The sequence below is a fragment of the Syngnathus scovelli genome, chromosome 4, assembly GCF_024217435.2.
Source record: "Syngnathus scovelli strain Florida chromosome 4, RoL_Ssco_1.2, whole genome shotgun sequence".
Lineage (NCBI taxonomy): Eukaryota > Metazoa > Chordata > Actinopteri > Syngnathiformes > Syngnathidae > Syngnathus > Syngnathus scovelli.
In genome coordinates this window covers 22,864,088-22,874,110 of record NC_090850.1, presented here as the reverse complement: position 1 = coordinate 22,874,110, position 10,023 = coordinate 22,864,088, and the positions used below count along the sequence as shown (strand labels likewise).

Sequence of the window (10,023 nt, the reverse complement as noted above, 5' to 3'; positions counted from 1 at the left end):
CACAAACACACAATCATTGTTCCTCTTAACTGACACGTTTTCTGGACATGAAGAATTGTCAGGTGAGTTTGTCAATTATGCGCTTATGTGGGGCATCGATGAAGGCCATGGAGAGATAGATAGATATGTTTTGGTGTCTCACTTTTGGGGGAAATTTCAGGGTCAACCTAAAATGCACTATAACATTTAAATTTGATTGCACTTGTCCAAATGTGTTTCAATTCTTTCTACACAGCTTGCTCTTCTCTGAGGAGCTGACTGGCAACATTTACAAAAGCTTTTTTTTTTTCCCCAAGGATGTTCACTTTTTATTCCTTTCTGTGAAACCTCCAGTGACCTGCTGAAGAAATCGTGACACTCTTAAGATCAGTGAGAACGTGGCAAAAATGTCAAAAATATGACAAGGATTGTTTAAAAGTAAAAGCCTAAAATCCTGAACTTTTTGTGACGTAATGATATCAATTTTATTGATTATGATGTCATGTCATTGAGGGTTTAGTGAAAGCAACGTTTAAGGGATTTTAGTTATTTTGGCCTGCACTTTGCGTACGTTTGGGTCGAGCTCCGTGTTGACTAGGAACTACAAAAAAAACACACACACACGTTTATCCAAAATCATGAAAGAGTTGTTGACATGTATTTACGAAGACAAAGCACAAAATAATTTCGTCACGCATACCGAGATCAAGGTTTGCTGTTTAATGACCCGGAATTGTAAAATCCCAACTCCCCTGAATGCAGCATTAGTTAGGAGCGTATCCTGGGCACCATGGAAATGCGCACGAGAAATGAATGAAAACAATGGACAGGACTCACCGGTGATGGAATAAACTCACCCAAACTGCAGTTCTGTGCACGACAAGAACACAGTTTAATCAAAGGTAAAGTTCAGCGTACAGAAACAAAGGCGTCTGTGATTTAGTTGCAAGTTACATGGTAATACATGCTAACTAACGTTAGCGCAGCTAGCGCTGACGTGAGCTGTTTACGTGGCTTCAGATTTACGTTTCCAGTCGGATTTGGTAATCATTAGCTCCACATTTGACGCTATTTTGTAAAGATCTTTCGCCAATATAAATAATCTGACCTGAAGTGTAAGATTATGCGCTACTATCAAGGGGTTAGCTCGAGCTAACCTGTATGGTAACAGAGCAGAGAAGATTAACTAAATAGGACCGTGACTGTTAATTACGCTACAATCTCTTTAGTCGGTGTTATCGGCTAACGAGCTGATAAAACATCACATCTTATCGATGACCGCGGTGTCGGTGAGCTTAACATGATCATTTTGGAATGGCACGGTTGCTTGGTTGTTTAGTGTTAAACTAGGGATAAGTATGGACAGTTACACAGTGCAATTTTAAAATGACAATCAGTATACAACTTCAGTTGCGAGGTGTCATTTTCGTATTTACTCAACGAGTCGGATAATTGTGCGTCAACTGTATCATTCGGAATGCTTACGTCAAGACAGATGCAAACATCACGTCATGACTCATGACTGTGTGGGTGTTTTAAGACCTCCAAACAATCGGATTAAATGGATTCAAAAGTGCTGTGATCTTTCTTGGATCATTGTTGAGATGTCATAGTAGAAATCGTTCAGTAATCAAACCGAGTTCAATTCTCTGCAATGATCTCTTTTGTTATCGAAGGAGGCAAGAGTGGATGGTTGCTGCCAATGGGGCTGTTTGACAAGTTGGCAGGATGGCTGGGCTTCAAGAAAGAAGTCAACGTGCTCTGCCTCGGCCTGGACAACAGCGGCAAAACCACCATCATCAACAAACTCAAACCGTCCAATGTAAGGCTGCAAATACATCCAAACTTGTTGACTATCCACTTAATGTCCAGGTTTTAAAGTGTAACATTTGCCCAATTTAACTGGCAGGCGCAGGCACAAGACATTGTCCCAACCATCGGTTTTAGTATCGAGAAGTTCAAGACGTCCAGGTAAGTTTTCATCACGGTAACTTTGCAATGTGACTTGTTGAGTATTTCTTCTGACTTGTCTTTGTGTAGCCTTTCCTTCACAGTGTTTGACATGTCGGGCCAAGGCAGATACAGAAATTTGTGGGAGCACTACTACAAGTCAGTTGCTCACACAAACTGCAAATTTTTGGTAGTTGGCTTACTGATGATAATAATAAAATGTGTCGGCCAGGGAGGGGCAGGCTGTCATTTTTGTCATCGACAGTGCGGATAAGCTAAGGATGGTTGTGGCCAAAGAAGAATTGGACACTTTATTAAATCATCCCGGTAAGTTCGTTGTGGAATTTTCTTTTAGTAACTTCCTGGTTACAGATGATATTTCATGCCAACATCCCTGTCCGTCTCCCCGTAGACATTAAACACAAGCGAATTCCCATCCTGTTCTTGGCGAACAAGATGGATGTCCGTGACGCTCTGTCTTCAGTCAAAGTCTCCCAGCTGCTGTGCTTGGACAATATCAAGGACAAACCTTGGCACATCTGGTATGATCAGATTTGCACTTGAAATTTTCCTTTGTGTTTGTAAACATGTAGAAAAAAAATCTATTTCAGTGCCACGGATGCACTGAAAGGCGATGGCTTGCAGGAGGGCGTGGAGTGGTTACAAGGTAATCTGAGTGCTTCTGATAATGACTACATTGAATTTAAAAAGGGATCATTGATCTGATTTGCGATTTGCAGATCAAATCAAATCCATGAGAACATGAGCGGGGGCGTGAAGCAGCTTTTGCAGGAGGAGGTAACACGAAAACATTTTGTTGACATCTGTGCTTTATGTAGAAATCTGACATTTGTCTCCTAATGCATTTTTTTTTTTTAGTTTGGGATCGTGTAAAAGCAACCCTGGTGGTCCCTGGAGCCATCTAAAGAATTGTCTTTGACATGTGTGTGTCTCTTTTCTATACACTTGCTGGTTTCTTTTGAATTGTACACAAGTTGCCATTTCACTTGTGAATGTCTTTTTAAACACTACGTAGTTGACAATGCACGTGGCAAAACCATCGCGTCGTCGTCATTCATTGCAGCGAATATATGTGCAGCTTCTTTTTAAATTTATAATGGTATTTTTTCTGGTTGTTGTAACAGTCTGAGGCTTCATAGACAGCAAATTGTTTGTAAAATATCTTTTATATATAAATGAAAATGAAATAACAGTCTCAGCACAATGTTAGGACAACGTAAGATCATCTCTTGAATATGTATCGTTTTAAGTCGTATGTTTTATTTCATTGTAAATGTTTTTAAAGAATAAAAAGCATTTCCCCCCCCCCCCCCTTTTGGAAAATGGTGGTCTCTTCCCATGTCTCATTAATGAAGTTAATGTGTCCACGTATATCTTGTCTCTGGCTCTTGCTCACCCTTCCATATCCAACAGCCCTGCCAGGAGCAGCTGCTCATTAAATGGGCAGCCGGTGGATTCCGAACTCTTAAAATGACTCTTTCAACACTTCCATCAATTATTTTAAGCTCCAAAATTACTCATGTTTTCATATTTAAATGATATTGTTAAGCATTCTTCATGATCTACCTTCAGCGTTGTAATTATAACAAGGTTCTCTGTCCATGGTGCTGAAAACATTCCAGAGCTTTGCCAGCAGGAGGCGCTGCTCGTGCTAAATATTTTTACCTCGTCGTATGTGTCTTTCAATTAGGCTTCCGAGCAGCAATATGGCTTCTGTTTGTATGCGTGTGGCGAGCGGGCAACCAGGAAGAATGTCACATGTGTCCTTCGAGCTCTGCCTGCTGCTCTCCAGAAGTCTTCCTAATTGGAAACCTGTCAGCTTTGACTCGACTATCGTACATTACGCAATTAGTTTTTAAAAATGATTCTCTTCCACAAATAAAAACACTGCCTTATTAACAGTGGTTATTTTTTTGTTTTCTCACGTTTTATGTATGCTCACATTAAATTGCAGGTGTACCTAATTAAAAGACCAAGTGAAAAAAATAGCTTCTTAAGATTATTTCAATGAAACTGAACTATATTTCGCAGTGTCCTTCGGTTGATGCGTCAAAGCTCCCCCCAATCAGTCACACACACAAAAAAAAACCGCAGTGAGTCAGCTAATTGGGTTTATGGGCAGAATATGACGAAAATAAAAAATAAATCACCCAATAGGCCGAGATGCCCTGAATGGAGAATTTCGAGTTTTTGTCTCCAATAATGCACCAAGGGCTTTCTGCAATTAAATTGACTTGTTTAAAGCTGCAGCCCAGACTCAAGATTGGTACGTACTTGAATCCAAGCACGTATGACTTGCCCCCCCCGAATGAGTGAGTTGCTCATTGAGCGAGGTGGGACCGAGACGGTAGGTTCTTCTGACGTGTGCTACCAGTCCTCTGACGGCACCTACCCCCCCTTAAAAGCCCACCGAGTCACCCAAGAGACCTCCGCCATTGTCTCATTGGAGCGCTCCTTGCAGGCTTTTGGAGCGAAGCCGTCCGAGAAGCAGCGCATGCCTCTAGAAACTTTTCAGGTACGTTTTAAAAGACCTCCTAATACTTTCGTAGCACTGTTAGACAAATAGTTTGCCATTTGATTCTTTTTGTGTCTTCAAATTTGCGGTCATCTTTCGTGCGTAATTACGCAAATGACACTCTCAATTGTAATTGTTATTGTTTGCTGCGTATCTTATTATTGAGTCGATTTATAAACTATTTTCTGTTTTGAACTACAAAATAATGCACCCAAGTTTTAAATAAATAAATCTGTGTTGTAACACGTACGTTTTTAAGGACACTTTATTTGCGACGTGCGCTCCGCGCGCAGGTCTCCATGCGTCGTTGTTCTTAGCGCAAGACCGGCGCCACCATGACCATCCACGTCGAGGGGCTTGTGGCTATCGCGCTCTTCTACCTCCTCATCCTCTTTGTGGGCATTTGGGCGGCATGGAAGAACAAACACTCCGGGGAGGCCGAAGGGACCGACCGCAGCGAAACCATCATGGTCGGAGGAAGAGATATTGGATTATTCGTCGGAGGATTTACCATGACTGGTAAGACACCTTAATTATACTTGGTAAGAAAATCGGAAATAAACAGTGAAGTTGTAATATATATAAAATCAGACTCTAAAAAGTTGAGTGTATATTCTTGAGTAACGTTCTCTTTGTCTCTTCACCGACCGTTCATTCATTCATCAACTATCTTTTACAAAGATATGAATCTTTTTTTATTTAAGTATTGATTAAAATGTTTAGCATCCACATTAAAAGTCACATTTGAGTGTTTGATCCAGTTTACTGCAGTACAAGTGCTTCTAATTACAATTAAATTTTTTGATATGATAAACGACATGAGACAACTTTGAAGATTGAAGTTTTTTTTTTATTTTCAGCAACGTGGGTTGGAGGAGGATACATTAATGGTACAGCTGAGTATGTTTATCTGCCAGATTATGGCTTGGCTTGGGCACAAGCCCCTTTTGGATATGCCCTCAGTCTTGTTGTAGGTGAGTCTGACCGACCACTGCATGCAAAAACATTTAGGCGCATGGTTTTTCCTTTTTGTGTCCAACCACACAGATGATAATTACTTAATTTTAAAATGCATGATGTGAATTTACTCAAGTTTGTTTGGGGTGTTGTTTAAATGTGTGTGGTGTGAGCAATTGTACCCTGACATTTTTTTTGTCTCTGTATTTGATTTTTTACATCGGGGGTCACCAAGTCCGGACTTGAGGACCGGACTTGGTGACCCCCGGTGTCCTCTAGTTCGGACTTGGTGACCCCTGTTGTACACTTCACACTTGTTAGCTAGCCAACTCATTAAATACCAGCCATTTTCAGACCCTGTTTACGAAATAAATAAATAAATAAATAAATAAATAAATAAATAAATAAATAAATAAATAAATAAATAAATAACAATTTTACACATCTATGACATCACATGGTAGTAAATTGTTCCACGAGAGCAAGTTGCAGCACAATATAGCGATTTTTAGATATGACTTCAGAAAGCATGACATATTTCTAACCATTTAGTTCTTCACTGAGTTCCTCTCTGCTAAATCTTAGTAAATGATGTTCACGCATGCGTGCAACGGTGAATTCTTTGTCTACCAGGAGGACTTTTTTTCGCCAAGCCCATGCGCTCAAGAGGTTACGTAACCATGTTGGACCCGTTCCAGCAGCTATACGGCAAACGCATGGGCGGCCTTCTCTTCATACCCGCATTAATGGGGGAGATCTTCTGGTCCGCCGCCATCTTGTCGGCTCTTGGTATGTTTATTACTTTTGCAGCTCATAAACGTCGCGGTGGTATCTGCGTGACATCATCACCTACGTTCGTGCCCTCAGGCGCCACGCTCAGCGTCATCGTGGACATCAACATCAAAATGTCGGTGGTTATCTCAGCCCTCATTGCCATCTTTTACACACTGGTTGGAGGACTTTACTCGGTGGCCTACACTGACGTGGTGCAGCTCTTCTGCATCTTTCTCGGCCTGGTAGGTCCATATCCAGGAAATGTGGAAAACCACGAGAATCCAGAACTTGTTATATTTTTTTTCCACCTGCAGTGGATCAGCGTGCCATTTGCGCTGACCAACCCGGCCGTGTCAGACATCACGGTGACCGCAGTGGAGTACGTGTACCAGTCGCCGTGGAGAGGCAGCATCAACAAGAGTGACACCTGGGTCTGGATTGACAATTTTTGCCTCCTGGTAATGTCACCCTTGCCTGATTTACCATCTCGTGGTGCTACTGTGATGTTGTGGTTATTCCAATCAAGTTCCATGTGCGTAATTTGATCGACCTTAGATGCTCGGAGGGATCCCTTGGCAGGTGTATTTCCAACGTGTGCTCTCCGCTTCTTCTGCGACCTACGCACAAGTCCTGTCCTTCATCGCTGCGTTCGGATGCCTGGTCATGGCCGTTCCTTCCGTTCTTATTGGAGCTATCGGGGCTTCCACAGGTGTGTGTGCGCTTGAGTTCTGGATTGGTGTGTGTCAGCCGCTCAGGGTGGGCCCGTGTTGCCTTTAGATCTGAGAGAGCTTGGGTAAATAGCAGCTGGTCGCACTCATTCATAATGTAGCAGCCATCCATTTTTAAATGTTACCTCAACAAGGGAGCAAATTAGAGGATCCTTCTCCAGATTTCAGATTATTTTCATTCCCAATGAACAGTCAACATTTATTTTGAAAGAAAAAATATTTTTTGCTTCTGTAATGGTATTTGTGTATTGTGACGGTCTTCAGACTGGAACCAAACAACATACGGCAGCATTCCTCCCAAAGAGAAAGAAGAAGCCGATATGATCCTCCCCATCGTTCTGCAGCACCTCTGCCCGCCGTTTGTGTCTTTTTTCGGCCTGGGCGCCGTGTCGGCCGCCGTCATGTCATCCGCTGACTCGTCCATCCTGTCAGCCAGCTCCATGTTTGCGAGGAACATCTACCAGCTGGCCTTCAGACAATCGGTCAGCGTGCGCTTCTCCTTAACGCTCAAACCCGTCCTAACTTCCGCTTTATCTCCGCAGGCGTCCGATCGAGAGATCGTGTGGGTCATGCGGATCACCATCTTTGTGTTCGGCGGTCTGGCCACGCTGATGGCCTTGGTGACGGGGACGGTTTACGGACTGTGGTACCTCAGCTCCGACTTGGTTTACGTCATCATCTTCCCGCAGCTCCTCAGCGTGCTCTTCGTGAAAGGCACCAACACGTACGGCTCGGTGGCGGCGTACGCCTTTGGCATGGTGCTGCGTATCGGCGGGGGGGAACCCTACCTCCAACTGCCCCCTTTTATTTATTACCCCGGATGGAGCATGGAGCAACGCAAGCACCACATCACCGGAGAAATGGAGGACGTGGTCATCCAAAAGTTTCCCTTCAAGACAGCGTCTATGCTCGCGTCCTTCCTGGGTAACGTGGCCTTTTCCTACCTGGCCAAGTACCTGTTTGAAAGCGGCAAGCTGTCTCATAAATACGACTTTCTCGACGCCGTGGTGTCCAAGCACAGCGGCGAGATTATGGATAAAACCACGCTGGTGACCCGTGGCAACGACATCGGGCTGTCTGAGATGGCGCCCGTCAAACCGCGGCTGAGCGTGACCTTGGCGGCCGCCTTCACGCGCCGCGACACACTGCCGACAGATACCGTGGAGGAGGAAGAGGAGGAGTCAAGCCCCGAGTACTCCCACCACGATGAAGAATGACAAGATCCAGACGTGTGGTTTTAGAAGACTGCGAAAAAACTGCTCCGGCTGTCCATCAAACCGAAGACAATACGCAAACAAGGACAATGAGGTACAACACCGACGGGTCGTAGCTGGCACATATATTCTCCCAAAATTAATAACACTCTTTCAATCTTAACTTTCACAACTACATCTGACTTTAGGCGAAAGGCAGACGGCACCATTTGCGAGTCACTCGCAGTGCCCGGTCAAGCATTTAAAGTTACATTCATGAGCGGGAACTAAATGATCACATGACCCAAAACTGATTTTGTTACCTCTGCTATAAGAAGACAAACGAGATCATGACTCAAGAGGCAACTCATCAGCACAGCTCAATAGAATTTATAGAAGCAATAGTGGAAATAGTCAAGCATTGCGCTGGTTTTCTTTCAGAAGCCGATCAAGATCAAGGAGACTTTTATTCTGCTGCCTTAATGAAAATGATGAGTGTGCATTTCCACAGACCTCACAGGTCAAACAGCAGTGAAGAAAAGAAAAAAAAAAAAAAAAAAAGATTATGAATGTGAAAGCGAATCATCTTGTATCAAAAATGTAATTTGCCGTTTGTGTATTTATTTTATTGCAAGTGGAGTTGTCAGTCACTTTTGAATTTTGGATCTGTAATGTGTGTGTTGTTCATGGCCATGTACAGATCATTTTCTCTGTGACGTCTATGTTTGTATAAATATGGAGGAGGGGAAGGTGTAGAAATAACAAATTGCTGTTTAGCATTAATCATGTAAGGAGGAAGGATGCTATCTAAATGTTTATTTATTTTTTGATGTCATATCAGATGTATCAATAAAAAAATAATGTAACATTATCATGTAAACAAATATAAAATCTACTTTGGAATACTAAGTTGTTTTTATTAGGAATATTTTTCAATTGAATTTCTTTTTTTTAAATATCTGACCCTGTCATGAACATTATTTTTCATGTTTGGAAATTTTGTATGACTTCTAGAAAATTTAACTACACAACAAACCCTCAATTTCTACATTTAAAAAAAATATTTTTGGGGATATTATACACTGAAAAATCGGGTGTGTTGAATTTTTTCAATTTTAACTCTTTGTATGCCAGCGACGGGAACCTGCGTCATTGACATTAATGACGCAGGTTCCCGTCGACGAGCAGTCTCGTCAACTTGTTTTTATTTTATTAATTGGTCAAGAAAATCATCTAAACCACCTGAGTAAAATTGAAGAATTTCCACACACCATTTTTTTCAGACAGGTTAAGTCCATACTTTGTTTACAGCATCTTACATCACGGCCTTCTTTTGACGAGCCCTTCGGCCACTTTGACGAGAGACGGAGAGCATGTCTGAAAACGTGAGTGAAATTACAATCGCTTGGCTTGCGTCTTTGATGGACATCCACGGCCATAGAAAAGTCTTAAAATAGCTCTCCCTCCCCTCTTATTTACATTATCTTAAGTGCTGTGCTCTCGTCTTGGACTGGAGCAGGAGCCACGTGGATTGGGCGGGGTTGCTGGTGGTCACTTGGTGGGGGACGGGGCGGGGGGGGGGGGATCCTGGCGCCTGTTGCCATCTTGTGCACCAATAGAATGCCGAGCGTGCCCCACCCATCCCCTGCACCTCCTCCTTTATCACAAGTGTCCTGTTTGGTGTCCTTGAGAACTAAGAGCAATCCCATAAAATGGTGGACGGGGGGGAGGGAGAACATCCCATCTTCGTCGGTGCCTCAGCCAGCACTCTCCATAATTAACAATTATGAAGGGAAACCGCCGGTTGGCCCGCTCAATCCATTTATTTTGTGCTTTACGTAGGACTCTGACGAAGAGAACGTTTGGACCTGCACCAAAAGAGTCATTCATTCATGCGCACTGGATA

General features: G+C 43.0%; 2 protein-coding genes across 2 annotated transcripts; both read left to right on the top strand.

Annotated features, from left to right (window-relative positions):
• The first annotated feature begins 13 nt into the window (after positions 1–13).
• arl6 (ADP-ribosylation factor-like 6) lies at positions 14–3,259 on the top strand. Its single transcript, XM_049718329.2, has 10 exons — positions 14–62; positions 742–881; positions 1,656–1,801; positions 1,889–1,950; positions 2,020–2,088; positions 2,162–2,256; positions 2,342–2,471; positions 2,541–2,596; positions 2,670–2,727; positions 2,809–3,259. Exons 3-9 carry the CDS (start codon positions 1,682–1,684, stop codon positions 2,693–2,695), a joined length of 558 nt encoding a protein of 185 aa, XP_049574286.1. The 5' UTR covers positions 14–62; positions 742–881; positions 1,656–1,681; the 3' UTR covers positions 2,696–2,727; positions 2,809–3,259.
• A 1,031-nt stretch (positions 3,260–4,290) lies between these two features.
• Positions 4,291–9,026, top strand: LOC125967317 (high-affinity choline transporter 1-like). Its single transcript, XM_049718307.1, has 9 exons — positions 4,291–4,465; positions 4,759–4,984; positions 5,326–5,439; positions 6,056–6,211; positions 6,290–6,438; positions 6,511–6,654; positions 6,752–6,905; positions 7,189–7,406; positions 7,467–9,026. Exons 2-9 carry the CDS (start codon positions 4,801–4,803, stop codon positions 8,139–8,141), a joined length of 1,794 nt encoding a protein of 597 aa, XP_049574264.1. The 5' UTR covers positions 4,291–4,465; positions 4,759–4,800; the 3' UTR covers positions 8,142–9,026.
• Positions 9,027–10,023: the final 997 nt, after the last annotated feature.

Bases quoted from the DNA above. Each gene is read 5' to 3' on its own strand.
- arl6 (XM_049718329.2), top strand. From the start codon at position 1,682: ATGGGGCTGTTTGACAAGTTGGCAGGATGGCTGGGCTTCAAGAAAGAA. The intron at 1,951-2,019 runs GTAAGTTTTCAT...GTCTTTGTGTAG, and splicing joins GAGAAGTTCAAGACGTCCAG to CCTTTCCTTCACAGTGTTTG. The intron at 2,472-2,540 runs GTATGATCAGAT...AATCTATTTCAG, and splicing joins GACAAACCTTGGCACATCTG to TGCCACGGATGCACTGAAAG.
- LOC125967317 (XM_049718307.1), top strand. From the start codon at position 4,801: ATGACCATCCACGTCGAGGGGCTTGTGGCTATCGCGCTCTTCTACCTC. The intron at 5,440-6,055 runs GTGAGTCTGACC...TTTGTCTACCAG, and splicing joins TGCCCTCAGTCTTGTTGTAG to GAGGACTTTTTTTCGCCAAG. The intron at 6,655-6,751 runs GTAATGTCACCC...GATCGACCTTAG, and splicing joins TTGACAATTTTTGCCTCCTG to ATGCTCGGAGGGATCCCTTG.